Below are 22,283 nucleotides of genomic sequence, written 5' to 3'. Positions count from 1 at the left end.
GATAGTGATAGGGAATGTTTTACATGTACTTTTCCACAGCAGATTGGAATCCTAAGTGAACATAGCAAGAAATTGTCAAGCAGAGATGATACTGATAGTGATAATTGGAATTAATAGATTTTATGTGATCTTAGAGTTTGGAATTGTTTTCTTTTCCAGCTTTAGAGTTACTTTGTTATGTGATACAAAAGGCACAGTAGCAAATTCTAAAAAAAAAACTTGGTGCTTTTTATCTCATCTGTGTGATCGAAAGTATTACTGAACACTTGCTTCTGAAACTAGAGACAACCACTGAATTTGCTCAACTAATATTTTTCTGTCATTTTGAAACAAGGAGCAGCAGTGGGATGATGGGCTTTGGTGTGATGCACTTTCCAGAATTTTTAAAGAATAACTTACCTGGAGTATTTAAGTGTTCAGCTTTATTAGTTTATGCAAGAAATCATGATCAAGTACCCCACTGTCCTAGGCAGCATTGTCCTTTGTCTGCCAGTTTGCTGCATAGTAACATTGTAGATGGTTTTTTTTTTTTTCTTTGTCCTCCAAAGTTGAAAATTATGTATGAAGCAATAGGCCGTTGAAAGTATAAAACTTTTAATTGAGCAGTGCAAATAAGCTATTAGAAGTTTTGTTGTTTTTGCAGACTGTTCCTGCAATCCACACGTGTTGTCTTTACCTAGTGCAAGTATTGCACATGGTTCTTGTCAGCCCAGTGCTCACTGTCTCCAAACAGTCCTATGCAGGATAAGCAGTCCTGCTTTCCTACTCCTATATAAGATAGAAATCTCTTATACTTAACACAGTATTTGGTCTTAGAGTGAGGAAAGCCCTACTCTGTCTTGACTAGAAAATAACCAGTTTAGCAGCTAAAGCTTGCAGTATTTCTCGGGAAGCAAAATTTTTAGGCTTTATCCATCTGGGAAGTGATGTTTTAGTACAGCAAAAGATCCAGCCCAGTTACACAGAGTTTGCTCCAAAACTCTCTGCTTTGGGTCTTGGGGGATGCAGGAGCTCCTTTGTGAAAAAGCTTTCATAAAATTTTAATGTGGTCAAAACATGTATTTTCCCTAACTTGTTTTTGGAAATAGTGAAACTACTCTGACTGAGACTTCTAGAAAATGTTTACCACAGCAGTAGTTCCATGTAATTGCTTTGACAAAGCTGCAAGGAACTGAAAATAGTTTTCAGGAAATGTTGGGGCTGATTGTGTCCTGGTAGTGCTGCACCTGCATGATCTGTAAACATTATGTTCCAGGTGAAAGCCATTGTTGACCAGCAACTATCTTTGAGGAAGACTAAGACGGTCTGGTATTCTCCTACCCCTGAACAACATTGCTACTTCAGGCCTGTGCCTATGTTAGTATGTGGTGGCCAACATGAAGCACTGATTTACAGTCACATTTACTAACCCCTATTACTAGTGCTGTCACTTTCATCTGCATCAGATGTAGGACTGTGTCAACTCTGCCAGTAACTTCATGATCCAGAAGTTGTTTGGTTGGATCGTGGGCTATCACAGTTGGTGAACAAGTGCTTGACATGAGGTCAAAGGCTTTGGCCAATATCATCTCAATTTCCTGAGGTAGAGGTACTGAGTTTACAGCATTGTGTGCTTGGGCAAGGATAGACTTTGAAGATGTGACAGGTGTGACAGGATCAATGTTGCTTGTAGGTGACTACAAGGTGCTGTTACTTGTTTGCGACTGCTTTGGTGAAGCATTACCAGGACTGAGTGGAGTGACTGCAGAGTCGTTTTAGTAAGAAACTTCCTAAGGGGTGATCTCCAATGTTCTATCCAATAGACCCTCTCATATATAGACAGGACAGCATAGATGAAACAGTGTAAGTGCCTTACTCGTTTGATACTCTCTGCTGTTAAATGTGGCTGCCGCAATCAAGTCAATGTCCTTGGAAAACCCAGTGCCTTGGGGCATGGCTGAGAACTAAATGGAGGTGACTTGCTTTAAACTGAAGTAATGCCAATGTGACAAGAATGACAGCAGAATATTTGCATAAGTTGGCACAATCTAACTGTTGCTGGACAATCGTTAGAAATGTATCTACTTATAAATCATCTGCAACAGATGTGACTGTGCTGTAAGATAGGACTTTGGGTAGTGTGTTTTTGATAACTTGGGGGTGGATGATCACAGGACTTCAGAGCCTGAAGTCACATCAGTACTGCCTTTAGTTAGGAGCTTGCTCTTTGGGTAGCACTTAAGCTGTCTGCAGTTACTTTATTAATTTGAATATCTTTGAGTTGCAGAACTTAAAACTATACTGGCATTGAATGGGTTTGGGGGGAAGTAGATAAGTCTGAAATGTTAAAAATGCAATATTTCTGACACAAGTACAGGAGCTGATGACATTGTTCTTCGTAACAGTTCTTGCATCTTGAAACAAAATGTTCCTTTCCATACTGAGGCTGTTTGGCTTTGGATGGATGTTGTGGTGGGCTTTACTGTGGATCTTTGAGTAGACAAGGCTGACAAAAGGAAAATCTGGCAGCTCAGGGGAAAAATCCTTCTGTGGAAGGAGTGCACTAATGACTAGGATTAACATAAAGCCAGTTTAATACAAGCATTACTATGTTAGAGCAAAGTTGAATATGACTTTTAGGTATCCAGCTTGGCATCTAGATGGAGCTTTGGAAAGCTTGAATAACCCTGTCTTACTAAGAGGGGACCACATCTAAGAGGTTTTTGAATGTGATGTGGATATCTTCAAGGTAGTTTTCAAATACTGTTTGAGTAAATTTAACTTGGTTTTGGGTTCTTTCCTCCTCTGCTGAATTTTGTATGGATTTCGCTGTTTTGTGTGAACCACTTGGGTGAATTTGCCAATTTTGACTGTGGCAAAAGTTAAGTGGCACTCCTGCATTTTGTCTAAAAGCAGTTTCATGTGCTGTAGAACAGTGGTTTTATTTGTGTTGTGATTTTTTCCCCCTTTTTTTAGAGTGCATTCTTTAAGTTGTGGGTTGGTTTTTTTGGGTTTTGTTGTTGTTTACAATATTAGTTTGCTTTCCCTTTCTGTTGTGATGGTGTGTTTACTTCTGACAGTGGACATTTTAAGAAACAGAATCCACTTTTTTTCCAGCCATTCCCTTACACTGTGGTATTCTTTTCTGTTGCTTAGTTTGAATATCTTCTGATGTAAAGACAGAGAGGAAGATGCTATCTGAGGTGCTGGAGAAGGGAGCAAAGTGGGATAGGCATAGGTAAAGGCCATTCATGAGGAAACCACAAGACTTTGCTCATTTAGCTTAGTAAAAGGTGAGCCAAGAAGGGATGTGATAAAGCTGTACGTATGAAAACATCCTGTAAGGGATGGGAAAGGGTAAACACCAAGGAGGAAAATTAACTGAAGAACATCATTTGGGACAAAAACACATGGATATAAAATCTCCCTGTATAAGCTTTGAAACAGTATTCTAACTTCCAGCACAGTGACTGTAGGAGTGAGTTGTAGGACAGGCTTTAATGCTTTGAATCACTTCAGGATGGAGCAGGATCACTTGGTGAAAGGAATTGTGTGGTTGCCTTTGATAGAAGTCTCTGAATGCCACAGTTCAGACAGTGAATGCTTTGCTCTTCACAACCAGTTGCATGTACCTCTCCTGCCAGTGCCTTGCATGAATTGCCTAGTATTTTTGAATCAGTTCCTAAAAAAAAGAAAGGTCAACAAAACCCTCCCAAAAGCCCCAGTAGTACTCTGTATGGACATCACACCAGTTCAGAGGAAGATCAGCTTTGGGTAGAGTTGCAGTTTTTCTGTCATATAGAGAATGGATCAGTAGAACTTCTAAACTGGGTTCCAGAAAACTGTATCTGAATATATTGTATTGAATGTGTGTTGTATCTCACCTGCTTTATTTAGGAAGCTGCTGGTTCTTTTTCTGTATAGCTTCAAGCTACACCTGCTGTTAGGTAAATCTCTTAAATGGTAGAAAGAAAACACTTTATAGTCTATTAAAATGTGCATACAGATTCATAAATTCTAATAAGAAATATTAGGTGTTTAGTAAGCATTGGCATGCATAGGGAGGGAAGGAGAAGAAATGGGCAAGGGAAGACTAGAGAGAAGTGAAAATGTAAATGCAGAATTATTAAAAGCTTCAAGTTAAGATGTTGTAAGTAGTCATTCAGGATTTGAGACCAATTTATTAGACCTCACAAAACTGTTTCCCCAGCAAAGATAGCCCAAAGTCCTTAAGAGTTAAGCCTAAAAAATAATTTCTTCCTTAAAGCACTATATAAATGATACTTTTAGATCATTAGTCTCCAGTGGAAGATTGCCTAAAGATTAGGTGCTTGCCTTGTTCAGTAGAGATACAGCTGTGGCTTGTGAAGATGCCATGTGCTCATTTTGAAAATGCTTGTCTTGTGAATAATGCTTTGGTTAAGCTGTGTGTTTAGGTCTGATCTTAAACTAATTCCTAAAAGACTTAAATGACTATTTTTCTAAAGCATGTGCAAACTGCATGTGTGGTAGGACTTATGCTTGTTTTAAAGATGTAGCAAAAGTGCAAATTGTGTACCAGTCTTCCAGTAGAGATACTAAGGATACAGACTGGTTTATACTGAGTAATCACATACTTTAAACTTCCCTTGAATTCAGCTCTGTACCGTATGGTTGCTGATATTAATATTCAGAGGTTTAATACCATTTTTAGTTTCTGGTGGTTTGTTGTCTTGCAATCTTGAAGAGCAGGCCTGCATTCCAGACAGGCGACATCTTAATTTAGATCTTTGTTTGGGATGCTTAGGGGAAAAAATCATAGTGTCTGTTGTCAAGGGAAGATCTTGAACATGCTTTAGAAAATTCTTCAAGTCCATTTTATTCTTTATTGTGGTGAAAATTTTAGAAGCATTATCAGGTTGCAGGCTGAAGTTGCTACCTTTATTCACAAAACCACGGTGATGCAGCTTTCCTCGAAGTACAGATCATTACCTTTGACCAAAAGCTGATTTAAGTGATATGGAGCAGTTTCCATAGTATTAGTTTGGACTTCTGATACTGTTTGCAAGTTAGTTCCTAAACAAGGCAGCTCTTGCTTGTAAACAAATAAGTTTCTCTGCCTGCCTGGACAAGAAACTTCAGAGTTACTATCATTAGCTCTGGAATGTGAAGTTTCTTAAGCTGCTCATCAGTTGTTTGGGGTTTTTTTGCCTGTCTCAAATCTCACAATATTTATATGCTTATCCACACGGCCAGTGGAGAGCTACAGTAAAACAGAAGTATTAACCTCTCAACCCATTTACCAGGACGTACTAATGCCAATAATGGGAAATAGAATTCAGTCCAGGATTTTGAAGTGTGCTGTGAATACAAGGAAGTTTGCAACACAGTCTGAATCTTTCATTGTTTCAAGCAGTTATTGTATCAGTTTTTTCTTACAAGTTTTAGCTGCTACTGAAATTTGAAGAAATGGAAATATTTAAACCTCAAAACCAGAAAAGTAGGTCTTTTGAAGTATTGTCAGCAACTAGTAACCTTTTTTGTTCTTCACTAAAGCAGGATGCACTTTTGTAGACACTTGTCTCGCTCCATGTTTAGGACCTTTAAGGAAGGAGATTGTACAATGTCCTAAGGTCGCTTTGTTCTGTCTAACCAGCTCCTGGAATGCATTAATAGCTCTCTAACAGCTGTGGTGGGTGTTTTTATGCCTGTTATTTTGTTTAAGTAAACTACCTTTTCTTCTCTGCTTCTGCTATAGAAAATCAAGTTAATAACCGGGTACTTCTTTCTCAGTAGTGGTGATACTTAGTCACTCCCATAATTTTCACCTTTCCAGTTGAGTGTTTCTTTTGGTATTTTCTGTAAAACTGTACTAAGTCCAAACCACTTATAAATTCAGTTTGAAGATACCATGAGGTTTAAAGCATTGCAACCATTTCTAACTCTTACTGCAAACTCTTCGAAGCATATTCTATTCCTGTTTTGAAGATCACAAAGGAGAATGTTGAATAAAATCAGGCCCCTGATCCTCTGAGACTCTCTTGCAATGTGAAGTATCAAACTACTGGTAAAAACGCTTCCAGAGCGACTTGTAGAAAGGTAAAGACCTTTAGTCTGAACTTGCATGCCATTCTGCACTACCTAATTTGCATAAGATGGACCTTGCAAATGTTCCAACTTGAAGAAGAGTTTGAACTGGAGCTCATGTCTTCTTAAAAACACACAGGTGTTATCCAGTCTTGCAAACCCACAGAAAAAAAGACACATGACTAGATTTGCTGCAGTGGGAATTGCTTGTTAGGCAGGTGCTGTGTGGTGACTCTACTTTTTTTTTCCATCTGTAGTAGTATCCATGCTTATTTTTAAATCAGCGTCTCAAGCATACTGTGATTTTTATTTTTTTTTTAATTTTTTTAAAAATCCAGTTCATCATTGTATTTTGGGTAAAAATGATTAGACTGAACTGTTCTTGACACAACCATGTTGGCTTTGCACTCTGCTTTTGATGAGCTGCCTTTGTAGGTGCTTACAAAGACACTGGTTTTAGCAACTTGCTTAAATACACGCCTATGAATTCTGACTGCTTTTGAACTTGTTTGACTTTCCTTTAGACTGGTACTATATCTTATCCCTCATGAACTTGCAGAGTTCAGGAATGGTTGCTTTTAACTAGAGTTACTCCTCTTTACACATGTAATAACCTGCTGTCTCTGCATGAAGGAACTCCTTGTGATAAGGGGAGAAAACATCACAATTGCCTTAACGATCTCAAGTGACTGAGCACAAACTCCAGAATTGAAAAGGCATGCTAAAATGTGTGCAAAAACCAGTGCATATGCATGCAATCCTGAATGTTATGTGTGAAAGTGTCTTAAGCAATTATAAATATAGTTCTTGAACTGAAATGTTTTAGCTGTGTTATGGTTTCTTTTAGCTTGTTACTATTATTAGAAGGATTAACCTTTTTCTGAAGACTTGAGCAACAAAGCAGTGTGCATTTCCTTCTCTATTCGCTGTTATTTATCTGTTAATGTATCTGTTCTGCCCTCTTATTTTGTGTGCCTCTGGACCCTCTTTCTATTTATAGGGTGAGGTACAGTTAGCAGGGTAGAGCTCACTTACTCTGATGCTGGCCCTGTGTGCTCACACTTCTTTTTCAAGTCCTTTTCTTCCATCATGTCTTATATTCATGCTGTAATATATAATTGAATTAATCCTGGATTGCTGAAGAAGCTTCTGATACTGATCTCTAGATACACGTCCTATCACTTCTTTGTATCAGGGTTTCTTACATCTATAAACTTGTTGTGATCTTTCTTTTTCTGACAGCTCATGCATTCCTTTAGTTTGGGGTGGGAAATGTGCAGCCTACAACATCCATATCCTATAGCCCGTGGCTGCATAAATAATGCTACTGTGTAACTTTAATGTGTGGTCTGCCAGGATAGTTTAAAGCTCTTTGCAGCTCTCAGAAAGAAAAATAAAGTCTTATGTCTGTCACTACATCCTCTGTTCCTGCTCCTTGCATTTGAAATCCTTTCAAAATGCTTGTGATGGGAATAGTCAACTTCTATCACTGTCATCATATTATTTCCTATATAGTGGATTGTAAGCCCATTTTTTCCCCTGTAAAACTGGAAGTAGTCCTTTGCTAGCCTTGGTTGCCATCTCTGTGACAAAGTGTTGCCAAGCATGTTCCAAAATTTTTGGGGTTGTCCTGTGCAGACCCAAGATTTGGACTCTGATCCTTATGAATCCCTTCTAGCCTAGGATATTCTATGGTTCTGTGATTTATCTCCTGCCACATGGAGTAAGTATCCTTGTAACCATCTCTTTCTGCTTTTTTTATCTTATTTTACCACTCAGTCTTGTCCCGTGCCTGATTACATAGGTGGTTACTTTGGTGGTGGGTTGTTTGGTTTGTTTTCTCTGAGAAAAGTTTCCTCTTGAGTAGACAGAAATGGAATGATACAGTACAGCATCACTTCTATTTTTTTGCTGTGCTTGCCCTTCTTAAACTATGTTAGTATTCCTCTCCTACCAAGTCTGACATTGATTCAGCTCCTGGTGTCTGGTTTCTTGTCCACTGTTTTCAATGTTCTTGGCTCTTTAGCAGACAGCTCAGCAGACTGAGCAGTCATGCCCTCTTACTGCATTATTCTGTGACAGTATTGCAGTTTCTTGTTCTTCTCTCCCAGTCTTTCAGTTCTCATGCTTTTCACAGGATATACCATGTACATTTCAATTTGTATATCATTCAAACCTATCTAAAAACTTAGCAGATGAGTCGTGTCTCTCTTAGAGGAGGTATGCTGAAGTAAAGCTGTTGCTCAGATCACAGCAATGTACTGTACACAGTGAGTACTGGATTCCTTTGCAGAATCTATGCCTGTCTGTCCCTTTGCTGAGGAATGCTGATAAAATCCTCCTGGAACACTTCAGTCCTGGAACATTGTTCCTGAAACCCTACTTCAGATGTCTCCATTTCCCTTAAAACTTGTGTTTCAGGGACTGTTGGTGAGGAATAGTTTGTGGTTCTTCCTAAGTAGTGTCACTGTTGCTCTGTGGATTAACTGTATTCATTGTGGATGTTTGTTTCAGATCTATTGGAGGTGATGTGTTAGTGATTTGCACTAGACCTCCTGCCACCTCCTGCTTAGTGAAAGTTGTGGAAGAGGTTATCAAGGCTATTAAGGAACTCCTTCAGTAAGTTTAGACCAGGAGTGATCAGAAACTTTATAGCCAGTTTTGGTGACAACTTTCAGATAAAATCGCAGACAAAAGAGCAATTTCCAAGGTTAATGATGTATACCCTGCCAAGGGTTATCTATAACGGGAGGGAGAGAGGGTAACATGTGCTGCCTTATTGATGTGCCTGCTCACCCTTGTACCTTCACTTGGCATAGCTAAGCTGAGCTAATGGCTAGCTGCCACAGCAAGGATGCTGTCCTTGTCCTGTATAGCTTCTAGTGTAAGGAAAGGGCAGGAATAATCTGCTTGCCACATGGCTATATGTGAGAGCTGAATAGCCCTAAAACTGGCTCTGTGAGGAAGCTGATAACTTGTGACAAATTCAGCTTTTCCAGCCAACTTGTAGAACAGAAGCAGTGGGAGAGAGGGAATGGAGCAACACAGCTAGTGCAAAGGGATCAGTGGCTGCTGCTGCTTATGCTTCTGTGAAGCCACAGCTTTAGGCTTTGCCTTTGGAAAGGTGGAGTTATTCTGTGTTTGCTGACACAGGAGTGTTGGCTTGGGACATGAAAAATGTCTCTATTAAATTGCAGCTTAAGCCAGGTGTGTGTGAACAACTCTGTTTTCACTGTGATATGTGCTTGTCTAAGTTGTTTTTATTTCTGTGTTAAGGAGAGACAGTTATTTTCTTTGATTAAGTGATGTAAGAGAGAACAGTGTAGATGCCTTTGTAACACTTCTTTTAATAAAGTTTATCAGTATAATTATAGCAATAAACTTCACTTAATGTATTGATGTTGGATCAGTACTATAATAAACACTGGAATAAAAATATTTTTTGTCTCTAACTCTAGTATTTACTTCTCTGGCACCTGAAATGTGATATTCAGCATATTATATGGGTTTTAAAATAGGAGTGTGACTTGGAGTAACCTAAAGTGCAGATATGTGTGTGTGCAGTAACAAAAAATAAAATGTTTTCCAGTAACTAGGTTGTTTTAGTGGAAGTGAGAATATTGCAAAAATACATTTCTACTCCCCCATTTCCTTTTATCCACCATCAGAAGTGGCTGAGGGGAGATGGTTATGCTAATAGGAGTCAAGGTGAAGAGGAGTGTTGGGTGCTGAGAGGGCATAGCTCACTTCTCCATTCTAATTCTGATTAGGTGGAATTACTGTGTATATATGTGGTTTCTGTCTTCCTCCAAGTTGTTCACCAGGCTACACAGTTAGCTGAATGTGTTTTTTTACATACTGCTATCCACTCTTTTTCCCTGCTTTTTAAAGGGCTTTCAAAATTTGGCAGTTAATTTCATAGTAGGCTTAGAGAAGTCAGTTATACAAACAGTTGCTTAGGTTAATAAGAAGGTTTAGAATAATAAGTTTCTGTTCTTCAAATGATTGAGAATTACTAGAGGTCCCAGGTCTCAACTTAGCCATGAGGAGCAGGGTGCTGTGAGGAGAGCTGTAGGATTGTGGGCTGCAGTAGAACTAGCACTTTGAAGCAGATGAAAGAAAAGCCTCTGTGGAATCCTGTGTCTTCCTTTCAAACAGTCCTTGAACACACTTGAAATGTGACTGTATATGAGGAGCATGATATAGCTATAATATAAAATACGATAGGAAAAGCCATGGGTTTGTATTGTTGAAATTATGAAGCACATATAATCTGGAATCTTGTTGTTGGGCCAGCCCAGTAAGAATACAGCATAGAAATGCAGCCTGTGGTTTGCAGTAGACACTTCTGAGGAATTTTCTATAGGTTTTATGTTGCAGTATTCAGAAGCTTTTCAATATGTGTTGAGCATGTGTATTATGTTCCTGTTTTCCATCTGCAGGCGCTTCTTTTTTTTCTTTTTTCTTTCTTTTTTCTTCTTTTGATGGCCTTGAAATTCTGAGGGGAAGGCTACAGTAGAAAAGCACCCTACTTGCTAGCAAAGGTATGAGTGGAAGTGAAGGCATCTGTTCAGTGGATCTCTGAGGAAATGGCTTCAGCAGTGCTGCAGAGATTTCCCAGCTCTTTATGAGTATTCAAGTGGTAGTTCTACCTTAGAGCTCTCTGAACAGACAGTTATGCTTAGTACCAGACTGCAATGTCTGAATCAGTATTGCTGAATAATTAATCTGTTAAAAAGAAAGCTGTGATGCTTTAGTAAATAATGTTTACTGGCTGAAATAAAAAATGAAGTATGTCTGATGTTATAGTGAAGGGTGGGAGAAAGGAAGGGAGTAAAAATCGTTTGGTCTTCAGTGAATAAGATTGGCAGTGAATAAGAGAGGCAGAAATACGAGTAGATCAATCTTCTGATCTTTAAAGTATCCCTAACAGTAGGAACAAATAAAATGCCAATGCAGAGAATTTACTCTGTCAAAGGATGTATGACAACTCAGGTGTGAAACTGTCAAAAAAAAATCTTGTAGCCTTTCGTGTGACTTCTGTTTGTGCTCTGTTAAAAATTGCAGAGAACAGCAGTGGGCATCTGGATATTTTTCTCTTCCTCCATGCAGAGACCGAGGCAGGTTTAAAGTCAAGCCAAAAGGCATCTGTCCTTGTCCATCCAACAGAGTACCGCTTTGCAGGTACTGGGTAAGAGTGCAGATGCTTAATAGTAGCAAGAAGGGATGAGGATTTATCAGAAAAACTAGTAAGACTGTAACTAGAAGATAAATAGGTAATAATGTAGAAATACCCTAAAGGAGATGAGCGTGTTCATATTTGATGATTTCTATTTGCAGCACAGTGGTAGCTGGACACACCCAAAAGCAGTAAGTTTGTCCTTTGGAAGGTGAGAGAAACTGTAAAGCAGATTATGCCCTGTCCAGTTGTGCTGTGCTGCAAAGGCAGGTGGTAGTGCATCCCTGAGATGTGCTGAGCCTTTGGTTTGAGAGACCTTTTCTCCGTTGAGCAGCTGTATGTACACATAATGCACACACAATACCTGCACAAAGAATTAGTCTGTGGCAGTTGCTTGGTAATCTCAGGTAGCTGAAAGTGTTAGAAGGTCTTATCCTTTCCAAAAGACACTCGATGGATCTAACATGAGAGTTAAATCAGTGCTGCTTATGTTTTGCATACTTAGTAACTAATAAATCAGTGTGTTCTACTTATTTATAGTATAAGGATCTTCTGTAGAAATAAACCACAGTTCCAGCTGGACAATTCAGTCTTTGTTCAGATCCTGCTAGAGTTTCCTAGCTGTTTACATGGGTGTTAACAGTGCTCACAGATGGCTATCTCACGCTTCTGAGTATTTTTAGTTTAACTTTCTGGTTCAAATTAAAGGGAAGCAGTCACTTTGTGCTGTCTCCTCTGAGTTGGAAGTCAACATAGGGTGAGATAGCACCTAACCAATCCCATGCATCTGGAGCGGGTGAGGATTGTTGAGGTCCAGTTGAAATTGTGTCTGGAGAGTGAGAGTGTATGGTAAGTGAGAGGTGGGTTTATAGGTACACCTTTGGTGTGCTGGTCAGTCTAAAGCTCCTGACTGTGGCTGCCATTAACAGCCTCCCCTGATGGAATCTGGCAATGTGTCCTGCTTCACAGTCACTGTGCTGGTTATTGGGTTACATTACATTTGCAAAATTGTTGGTAAGTTGGCAAGACTCAGAGCTACCATGTGCTCTGCTAAGAGTGCAATTTTTTTTCAACTAAAATATTTGTCTGTTTTGTAGTTTGTAGAATCATAGAATCTTTGAATTGTTTTGATTGTAAAATACCTCTTAAGATCACTGAGTCCAACCATTAACCTAACACCATCCTATGTCCCTAAGTGCCACATCCACACATTTTTGAACATTTCCAGAGATGGTTATTCCATTATTTTGGTGGAATAGTATGTGATATCTACTATTGGAGGTATTCCTATGTTTATTTCTACCTGTAGATCTTAATTGTTTATGAAATCACATTGTTAAGGCTACAGACTCTATAGGAAGTGCAGATTCAGAATTAGAATAGGCTCTTCCCTGTCTACATATACTTGTAGTAGTTTGTGTACTAGGTGAAGGTTTTGGAGAACCTGTGTTTTGATCAGCATGGGAAATAGACTTGGTCTGCAGGTGATTCAGAATTGTTGGGCCACTGTCTTGCTTGCTGCAGCAATTGTAATGCATCTAATGAAAGAGGCAGGGGACTAAAATTGGAAGAAATTAGTTTTGTCCTGTTTGTAGGCTGACTGTTGCAGTTTTTCTAGTGCTGTGGAAAGACATGACAGTGCAGTGTCTCTAATGGTCACTGATCACATTAATAGCCAGTCTTATTTACTGGTGACTTACCATTTTGCACGCAGCTCTAATTGTGTGTTATCCCGTGGAAAAAGTAGAGATGAAATAAGGACTCTCATACTGCACAAAGGTTATGCATTTATGGTTGTAGAAGCATCTGGAGCCTCCTAAAGACCAGACTTCTTGGTGTGTCATCTAAATGTTCTTATAATACTGTTTTTACTGCTTAGTATCTCCTCCCCTCCCTGCTTCTGCTTTGTGTGTTTAAAAACCAACCAAATAATACAACAAACCCCCAAACAAACAAAAGAGCTCTAACAATTTTACAGGGTCATTAAATTAATTTCATGCAGGCAGTACCTGTTTGTGCTATTGCAGAAGTTAGAGGATGACATGTTGGTATATAATGGAGTTAGTTAAAGATTTCTATGTCCCAAATTACCCCTTTTACCTCTTCTGTACATGCCCTGGATGAGTCAGTACCAGTTCCCCTTTGGGATCAGCTCATGTAGGTGGATTCCTACAGCATTGTCCAAGTCTGTCTGCCTAGTCCTTTCCCTGTCAGTTTCCTCTCAGGGTTTCCTAATCTCTTATCAGTTTTTCCAAGCTCCTGTTATTTCCATTTCTAGTCTCGACCTCTATAGGAACATAAATCCAACAAATTGTTTTCTTTTTTGCTTCTGCTTACTCCTGGTTGGACACTTCTGTATTCCATGGAACTTGTATTTCATGTTGCTTGTTTCAGTGGGAAAAAGTCTCTATTTATTTACTTTTTTGTAACAGTAATGAGAGTTGGAGATGAAGGACTTGCTTAGTCTCTAGATCCTAGAGCAGTCACCTGTAGGGGAGATCCAGCTTTGCTTCTGTAAAATTGGACTAACAAGGTTGTGCTGAGCCACTTTGTGGAAATGTCAAATAATTTATCCACAGCTAGATGACTGCTTTTGAGCAAACCTAGCAAATGAGAATTTTAAGTTTTTAGCTTCCTAGTACTTCAATTCTTAGTAGGTATTTCAAGGGTTTGGGGTTTTTTTCTTTGCTTTCTTTTTTAATTCACTTTACAAGTGTTTAATATATGACCATGTTTCTGTGCATTATTACAGGGTCTAAAGTGTACATCTCTGATGGAGGGGTTAACCTTGACCAAGTTCTAGGTACCTGCTGTAAAGAACAGAGGGCTAAGGTGCTTTAAAAAAAGTAAAAGTTAATGTACCTGAGCAGATCTGCAGATTGTATTGCATATGTACCTGAACTCTGACAAATGCAAAGTAGATCCAAGGTAATATGGACTGGATTGCATGTCCTTGCTACAGACATGCCACACTGAAACCATTCCAACCACATGGATCCTGGTTTTGTAACCAGAGTTGGATTCATGATGCTCTATGAAAAGTAGTCTGAAGAGAATGGAACTGATTACAGAACATATCTGCTGCCTCTTTAGAAAACATAAAATCCCTTTGTGAAAAGTGGACCAGGCAGAAATGAGATTCAAGAGATATTAATTTAAGAAGCTGAAGTTAGTCAAGCCCAACACTCTTTAAGTGTCAAACTGTCTTCCTCTGTAGTTAACTAGAGTTCAGATGCATATCCAGGAGTTTGCTGTTGGGGAAAACAAAAAAGATTTTTTAAAAATATAACTCTGAAGCACTGAAGTCCTTTCTCATGAAAGAAGAACAATGCATTTTGTCTTTGCTCTATTTAATTTGAAAGGAAAGATGAGTCTGAAATGCAAAGTGCAAACCTGTGACTGTCTGTCCAGATCTGAAAGTGTGAATTTGAGTTTTGCTTTAGGGTTGTCCTTCTGCAGTGGTGTTCAGTTGATTTGGCATGTTTTTTTACTACTTTTTTTTTTTTTATTTAAGGTTACTTAAATAAAACAACATAATGTTTTTACTTACAGCACTTGAAGAATCGGAAAGTGACATTTATGTGCGATTCATGAGGTCACACAAGTGTTATGACATTGTTCCAACAAGCTCTAAGCTTGTTGTTTTCGACACTACGCTACAAGTGAGTATTCTCCTTTCAGTCTGCCTTTGCTTGCAGTTCATTCTTTTTAAAAATTAGTGTTAAATGAAATTTGGTCTCTTGAAGAGAAATACTCCCATAGTGGTGTGCTTTGACTGTACCAAACTATACTGTTTCAACTATCTTTCATGTTATACTGGAAAAGGAGTTGGGAAAGACTTCCTAGCAGATCAGAAAGAGAGGATGTAAGTTGCTTTGCAGTTGGAATCTGTCTAAAAAAATTTCAGATGAGCCCAAACTTGTATTGGCTTCTTCATGGCTATCAGAATTTACATAAAGACATTTGATGCAAGATCCCTGTGCAATAGCTAAAGAGCATCCAGGTGTTATGAGCCTCTTCCTGCTCTATTGGTAAGACAATTCAGGACTAAAATGGCTGGCTTAATTATGCAAATTATTACATTCTCCAGAAAATTTTTGTTTTCAGTTTCTCATTTTGCATTTAATCAGTAAATCATCTGCTAGACACTTGGCTCTGTCTGAAGAGTCTGTTTGCCAAAAGAAGGCATTAGCTGCCTGCTATAGAAACAGACTGATCTGTTCTGCAGTGTGGCAGAAAGCTGTAGCCTTCTTTGTTTCTTGAATTTAGCAATTGGTATTTTTGGCTTAGTGTTTTTTGGTGTTTCAGTGTTTTTTCCCATTTAAAGGTGCTCCAATTCTGGCTAAGCTAAGCCCATTAAGTAATTTTGGTCAGGAATGTACAACTCAGTTAGACTTCAGCTTTCCACAGTCAGAGGCATCCATGTAACAGATACTCAATCCCGAAACATTCACAGACCCATCTTGCATATCAGGTAATCATAGATAATGCTAAATTGAGGGCACTGTTCTAAAAGGTGGAAAACCTATATTGACTTTTTCACCATCCTAGAGGGGGAAAAGTTCTGCATTGTTTCCTTTCTTCTGCCCAAAAGAGAGAATAGAATGACTGTCAACTCTGGAGTAAAAAATTCAGAGCTCTTTGACCTGAAAGGTCAAATTTAGGGTGGTAGGGTTCACTGTCACTCTTTCAGCTCTTCTCAAAGACTGTTGGCTTTGTTTTGATTTCAGGAAATGTTTTTTCCTCACGCTATGAGATAATATGTTAGGAGCTAGTACCTGCAGCTTGTTGGCATGACCCACAACCTGTTGTGTTCTCAGCTGTCAGTGGTCACCTGGTTCGAAGGCTTAAGCTTGGTCACTGTTACAGTTGGAAAGATGATTGTTCTTTATTCCATTAACCAGTTAATCTTGAGGCCATCATGCCAGATACCAGTTTTCATTGCTGGAGCTGTGTTAAGATAATGCCATTGATGTAAAGAAGTGAGAGTTTCATCTCCAGTTGGTGAAACAATGTGAGGTAATACTTGGGGAAACAGACTGTGAGTCAATGAACCTTGTGAGTTTTGACCATAAAGGAAAACATGTAACATAATGGTCATGGAGAACTTCACCAACACTTCACCAAATTCTTATTTGGCAACCATAATGATGGTCATTCATTACAGCTGGAGAAGAACAAGGTACACCTTGGTCATGGAGTTATACTCTGTCTGCTTTTCCAGGTATTTGAAAGCAGTGGTGGTAGAAAGGAAGTCTGAAATTCTTAATTCAGACCATAGTATACAACAAATGTAGACCAAATCTTGAGTTTGTATTGCTGGTAAGGAGCTGCTTTTCCCTCTAAACTGCATTTTTTGACTTTGTGCTATTACATTTAATCCCAGTTGCATTACTTTTGATTTATAAAGTCATAATCTTTTAAAGCAGTAGTCCTCTTTCAGCATGGGCACTGTCTTCCAACTTTGCAGGTTTTGAAAAATTAGTAAATTACAGGGTTATTTAAGTAAACATTAAACAGGTTGATCTGAATGCTCACCTGGGTTATACTGCTAGGAGGTCTTTTAAATACTTCTCTTCAGTATTTCCCTTTAGTTCTTTACCTGGCACCATGTATTCATGTAACACTTCCAGTGACTTCACAACACATTATATTCCTTCAGCTTGATCAGTGTGGCTGGTGAACCCACATGTCTGGAAAATAAAAATAGAATAGCTGTTTCTTTTCTGAAACAGCTGAATAAGCACATGGTGGGGAATGAACCTAATGAGGGTAGTCAAACAGAAACTTCTAAACTGCTCATTGTGTTTTAATTTTGAATGTATAAATTAGTTGTTTTCCAGTACTTCAGGACTTTGTATCAGTTCGTATTCTGAAAACATAGTACACAGCTTTGAAACATTCAGCATCCATGAACCCTCTCAAATGGATATTTGTCTTTCCTGGATCTGTCACCCCTACCCACATCAGTGTTTCTCCTGATTTAAAGCCAAAAATCACCCACCAAATAAAAATGTCTGGTGCCTTAGAAAAGTTCTCCAGAGGTTTGAATTCTGGATTTTAATAATGCTAGAGCTAAAAGCAGACTACGTAAGGGCTCACTTTTTGCCTTCCATGGTATAAGCTAGTAACAGTCAATGGAAGAGGAAGAAAAAAGGAGCTGGGCTATGTTCCCATGGCATCCTTTGAAAGCTTCTGGACGCTGGATTTTTATTTGGCTACAGTATCCCGTCTCCCTCTACTGGTCAGCGATCACAGCTCACATCCCATGGAAAACTATTCATGAGATACTGTGGAAAGTATTCCAAACCTGTTGTTAGCTGTGGGAAAACCGAAGATGCTAACTTTATACACTGTGGCACAAGTCATACCACTGAAGCAACATTTATTCATAAAAGTAAATGTTTAGTCTCAATGTCTTTGAGGAAATTAGTGTAAAGATTCATAAGGAATCTTGTTTTAACCTTGACTTAAGAGAGAGGATGATCAGGACAATCAGGTGCCGTTACACTGGAAACAGAAAGAAGGCCTCAATAGCAGAAATAGTAGCTAGCAAAGAGCAGGAAAGGGCTGACAATCTCTTCAGTCCTGCTCATTTGTCAGCCAGAAGGCCTGGGGGCCTCTAGATTCCAGCAGCTCCTGGCTGCATCTAGTGCTGGCACACTGCTCTGGTCTTGTGTGCCACGAATCCACCTGTGCAGGTGGCACCTACGTGTGGCTGTTGTGAAAACTGTGGTATGGCTCCTGCACTTCTGTTGGGCATCACCTCATCTGGGGTGGGACAACTGTGCTTCAGCTGGACACAGACTTGAGCAACATCTGCACCAAATGAATACAACGTACTGAGCCTAGGTTTGTTTATCTGTCTGAGGAAAATTAATAACTCAGTTTGCCTTTGTATTGTTTCACTTTTAGTTCCTCTAAAACAGAGTATCTGCATCTAGTCTGCCTGCCTGTGCTGGACCCTGGGAAGTGGCTGATAGGATCTAGGAAAGTGCTGGTTGGCACAGTTCTCTTGATCTAGACTGACAGTGAACTGTTCTTTCACCCTTTCAGTTTACTAATACAGATGTAGCCTGTAAGTGTTTGCTCCTCATAAATATTCATGGAATCATACTGAACTTCACTTCAGTGCTGTGGCTTTCCCATCTGTGACCCATGAGTACTCCTTGTTTGTGACAAGCTTCAGCCTTTGGCTTTTCCCACAGAAGATGCTATCTTTACTTGACACACATTAAAGGAAATTTTTAAAGTCTAATCTGACCAGGAAGGGAGTCAAGAGACAATTAGATGTTGTGAAGCATCCTGTGAAGTTTGGAAATTTGACTCTCTGGATGGTGGGGAAACTGGGCAAGTTGCAACAGTGTGCAGCTCACAGAAGATAAACCTTCTCATCCTTTGCACATCTCCCAAGATGAAAATAATCGAAGAACAAACTGTCCACAGCCCCTTGGAGGGGTTAGGAGGGTTGTTCCCTAAAGGGCTTCTCTGAGCATTCCCTTATTATTCTTCTTCATTCTAATTATTCTAAAGATAAATGAATCTGGATTGCCTTTGTAATAGACTCCAGGAAAACACTGAGCTGAATGTAGATTTGCTGATCACTAACTTGTGTCTTCAGCACATCGTTTGAGAGCTGAGCAAGTGTTAGTACATTTAGTGTGGCAATGATCTGGGGAAAGAAGGTGACATCCAGATATGCCTTTACTTTCTGTCTGTTGGTTTTAACCTGCATCAGGTACATACAGTGACACAGCAATCTTTTTTTTCCCTTTGAAACTGATACTCATACTTTGAAGGAAAGTAATTCCTGTATTAAATTCAGAAGTCAACAAAATGTAGCACTTGTTCACATTCTGTCAGATTACTTTTGTCTAACATCTACTAAAGTCATTTCACTTTTTTCCTTGTACTGCATACATCTGTTTTCTTTGGAAACTAGTGCATTTCCCCTCCCACACCCTGAACTGTATTTGATTTACGTTTTTTTGGTAAGGAAATGCCTCTTACCTAGCTTATAACAATCTCTGAAGCTTAACTCTAAAAGCTTTCTTAAGGCCAGATTTTTGTCTGACCTTGAAAGAAATGTATTAATTTGTTGTGGCTTTGCCCAGGCTACATAAAGATGAGGAGGATTAGCTTGTTTTCTAACGCAGAGCAATTAACTCTTCAAGAGGAGTGTAAAAGCTAAGTATAACATAGGGAATTCCTTGCTTCATATCAAGCAGCAGTTGGCAGCCCGCAGGAATGATCTGTTAGCAAATGTAGTGGCTATGTCTTGTGAAGTTTACATAAGCTCTCTTGGTATAAAAAGCTCTAGCTAACCTTTGACTAAATTATATTCTTACCTGTTAACAGTAAATTTATGTTTCAATGTTAAAACATATGTAGCTTTTGCTCACCATGACCTTGCAACTGTTTCTGAAGTGTTTGTCCAAGACTTCTTCATAAACTAATAAAAATCATGTTTATGTGGAAACAGTCATCAGAATAAGTGTTCAGAATCCTAAAGACACTTTCCTTTTATATCCTGAAGAAATCTTGGAGTTGAAGGTTAGATTGTTTAACCTTTCTGTTTAATGAAATTACCCAAGTTGCTAATGGACCAGATGTTGTTAGCACTAATGTAGGATTTTGTCAGTCAGAGCTCAAATTCATGCTTTTCTACCACATAACTTAAAAATATTTGGAACAATGTTCTGGAAATTTCTTTAGGGATTTAACAAGCTGCAAGTAAATATATCTTCTAACTTCTGCAGAAGATGCAAAGGATTCCACATTAGAAGAGTGGAAGAGGATTTGTACTTCTCTTCCTTGTGCTGACTCTATTCAGTACATGAATTTATTATTCTGGTTCTCTCCAGGTCATTCTTGACTGGGGTGTTGCCTCTTTCCAAGGTAATGAGATAAATCAGGCTTCCAGGAATAATGCTCTAGGATCATTTGCTTCCAGAAACACACAGCAGACTCTGGGTCTTCTGTCACAACAGTTCTCACAGCTTTACAAAAGGATTTGACTGTCTGTTCCTTAATTGGCTTCGAGGTTTTTCCATGATAAAGCTGCTGCTGCCTGCATTTCTGAGGAGTGTGAATACCCCTCCTTGCTTACCCATCCCACAGAACTGTAAGAGAATCATCTAATTTAGCTTCTAACTGGCATGTGGGCTGAGGCAGTTGGGCAGCCACATAAAAGCTCCCTTCATTGAGATCAGGCTGGAATCAGTAGCATAATATGGGAAGACTGTTGTGTTTTTTCAGAGCTGTTCCTGTTGCTTGTACACAACAAGCATAGGAGTTTAATTCCTGCAGCTTTCAAAACCAATGGGCAGCATTCATTCCTGGGTCTTGGAGGAAGATAATATGTGCCAATTAATCAGAAATTTCTTGGTCTACACAGGGTGTAGGTGAGGTGTTTGTGCTTGGCTGAGTGAAAGTCATGTACTACTCTTCTTGCATTCCCTGCCCCATCACCACTGTTTTTGGTAAGATCTTAGTCTGTGAAAGAATATCTGTGCCCTTCCCTGTGCAGCTGGTCCTATTGGCTCTGCCCATCAGGCTTACCTGATGCCTTACTCAGCCCACTGTGGTGTGAAATCTAGCAGCAGAAACCTAACATGTGGGGATATTGACACAGAGTATCAGCTGAGTTCTTGCTTTGGCATCTTCAGCTGGACTGTGATCTTTTCACATGCATGTGGTGTGGACCTTCTGCATGTGGACATGGCACCTGCTCCCTGAGCAAAATCTAGAACATGTGTCTGCACACTTTTAACTTGAGGATAAGACACTACCTATTATTTCTGGAATTTGGCTTGGGCCTTGAAGGGTATTGCACCATCAGATCTTGAATTTTACTAAGCTGTGGCCATTAGAAGTGCATCACCTACTAGCAGTGTTCCCTTTCCATCACCTGTGAAAGAAATGAATTTTGATCTCGTTTCATGTAAGCTTTGTAAAATTCAACTTGAGCTAGAGGAGCTGCTTGTGAACGTTTGTTTCTTGGGGTTTTTCAGATATTAAAGCAAATGTCGTCTCTCAGTAACAGGTTTGTCCAAATTTTCCCTAATCTGCTCGAGGGTGTGATAAAGTACAGGAGAAAATTCTTCTCTTCAAGACCTGCTTGGCAGGTCTTTATTAAGTACTTAAGTAGCCTTTTTTCTTTTAACAGCATAGTCCTTGGAGGAGAAAATGCTTCTACCAAATTCAAAGACCAAAGAAGAAAATAATTGGAAAATCAATTTGAATGCAGGAATCATCATGATGAGATGGTTGGTCGTAGTCTTCCTATTTGTTTAGTCCCTCCAGACAAGTCAGTTTATAATAACACTGAACTATATATATATATGCACTACAAAAGAGGTTTTTAGCTTTTCAAAATAACTCCTCTACAGGATTGTAATTCTCTGTAACTTAAAAAGATGTCTGGATTGGACATTACATTTGATGAAAAAAATAAAAAAGGAATTGCAAGTTAATATTTAATATCCTTCCCAGTGTTGTCAGCCACTTTTTGGGAAACATAAAAGACAAAGCAATTAATGAGCCTCTGAAAAAGAGAGCAATTCCTGTGACAACTTTATTTCATGATACTAGGTGTCATCCCTAGATTACAAATTAGGGGAAGTGTTTTTCAATTTCCTCTTCACTGTTTGGAATGCTGATGTGGAGATTCTCTGGAAAATCAGTCTACCTCCCTTAAATTTCTTTGCTTCAGGTCTTGCATTTGGGAAGAATTACCTTCTCCTCAATTGAAGCTGTTCAAATGTCATTGCATTGGGGTGTGAATCGCTTCAAAGCAAAAGTACATGATGTATTTGGAGTATATTTAGCTTGTGCTGCTTTTGTACTATCAGGGTGGGATCTGGGGATGAATGCAGGAGTCCTTGATTCCAACTCAGTTGATAGAAATAAGTCCTTTGAAGGTGATGCTGACAAGCGTGGAAAAGGAGGGCTGTCCAAAGAACTTTCTGTGGCAAAGTTGTATTTTCAGCTTAGTATTGTAATTTTTTCTGTTCCCAAATACTGATTCATAAGCCTCTGTGGAGGTGAGGAATGGGTG

General features: G+C 39.1%; 1 protein-coding gene across 2 annotated transcripts in view; it reads left to right on the top strand.

The window, feature by feature from the left end:
- Positions 1-11,405: 11,405 nt before the first annotated feature.
- The window catches only part of PRKAG2 (protein kinase, AMP-activated, gamma 2 non-catalytic subunit), a 33,875-nt gene continuing 22,997 nt past the window's right edge, over positions 11,406-22,283 (top strand). Inside the window, exons 1-2 of one of the 2 annotated variants that reach the window (XM_009080872.1) lie at positions 11,406-11,419; positions 14,796-14,886. In XM_009080872.1, the coding sequence (XP_009079120.1) occupies positions 14,815-14,886 (72 nt within the window). In that variant the 5' untranslated portion in view covers positions 11,406-11,419; positions 14,796-14,814. Of the gene's footprint in view, positions 11,420-14,780; positions 14,887-22,283 lie in introns of those variants that run through there. The other variant, XM_009080871.1, reaches the window with a different exon arrangement.

This window comes from Acanthisitta chloris, unplaced genomic scaffold, assembly GCF_000695815.1.
Source record: "Acanthisitta chloris isolate BGI_N310 unplaced genomic scaffold, ASM69581v1 scaffold30368, whole genome shotgun sequence".
NCBI lineage: Eukaryota > Metazoa > Chordata > Aves > Passeriformes > Acanthisittidae > Acanthisitta > Acanthisitta chloris.
Note: the sequence above shows the minus strand (reverse complement) of the source record. Positions and strands in the feature narration are given on the sequence as shown.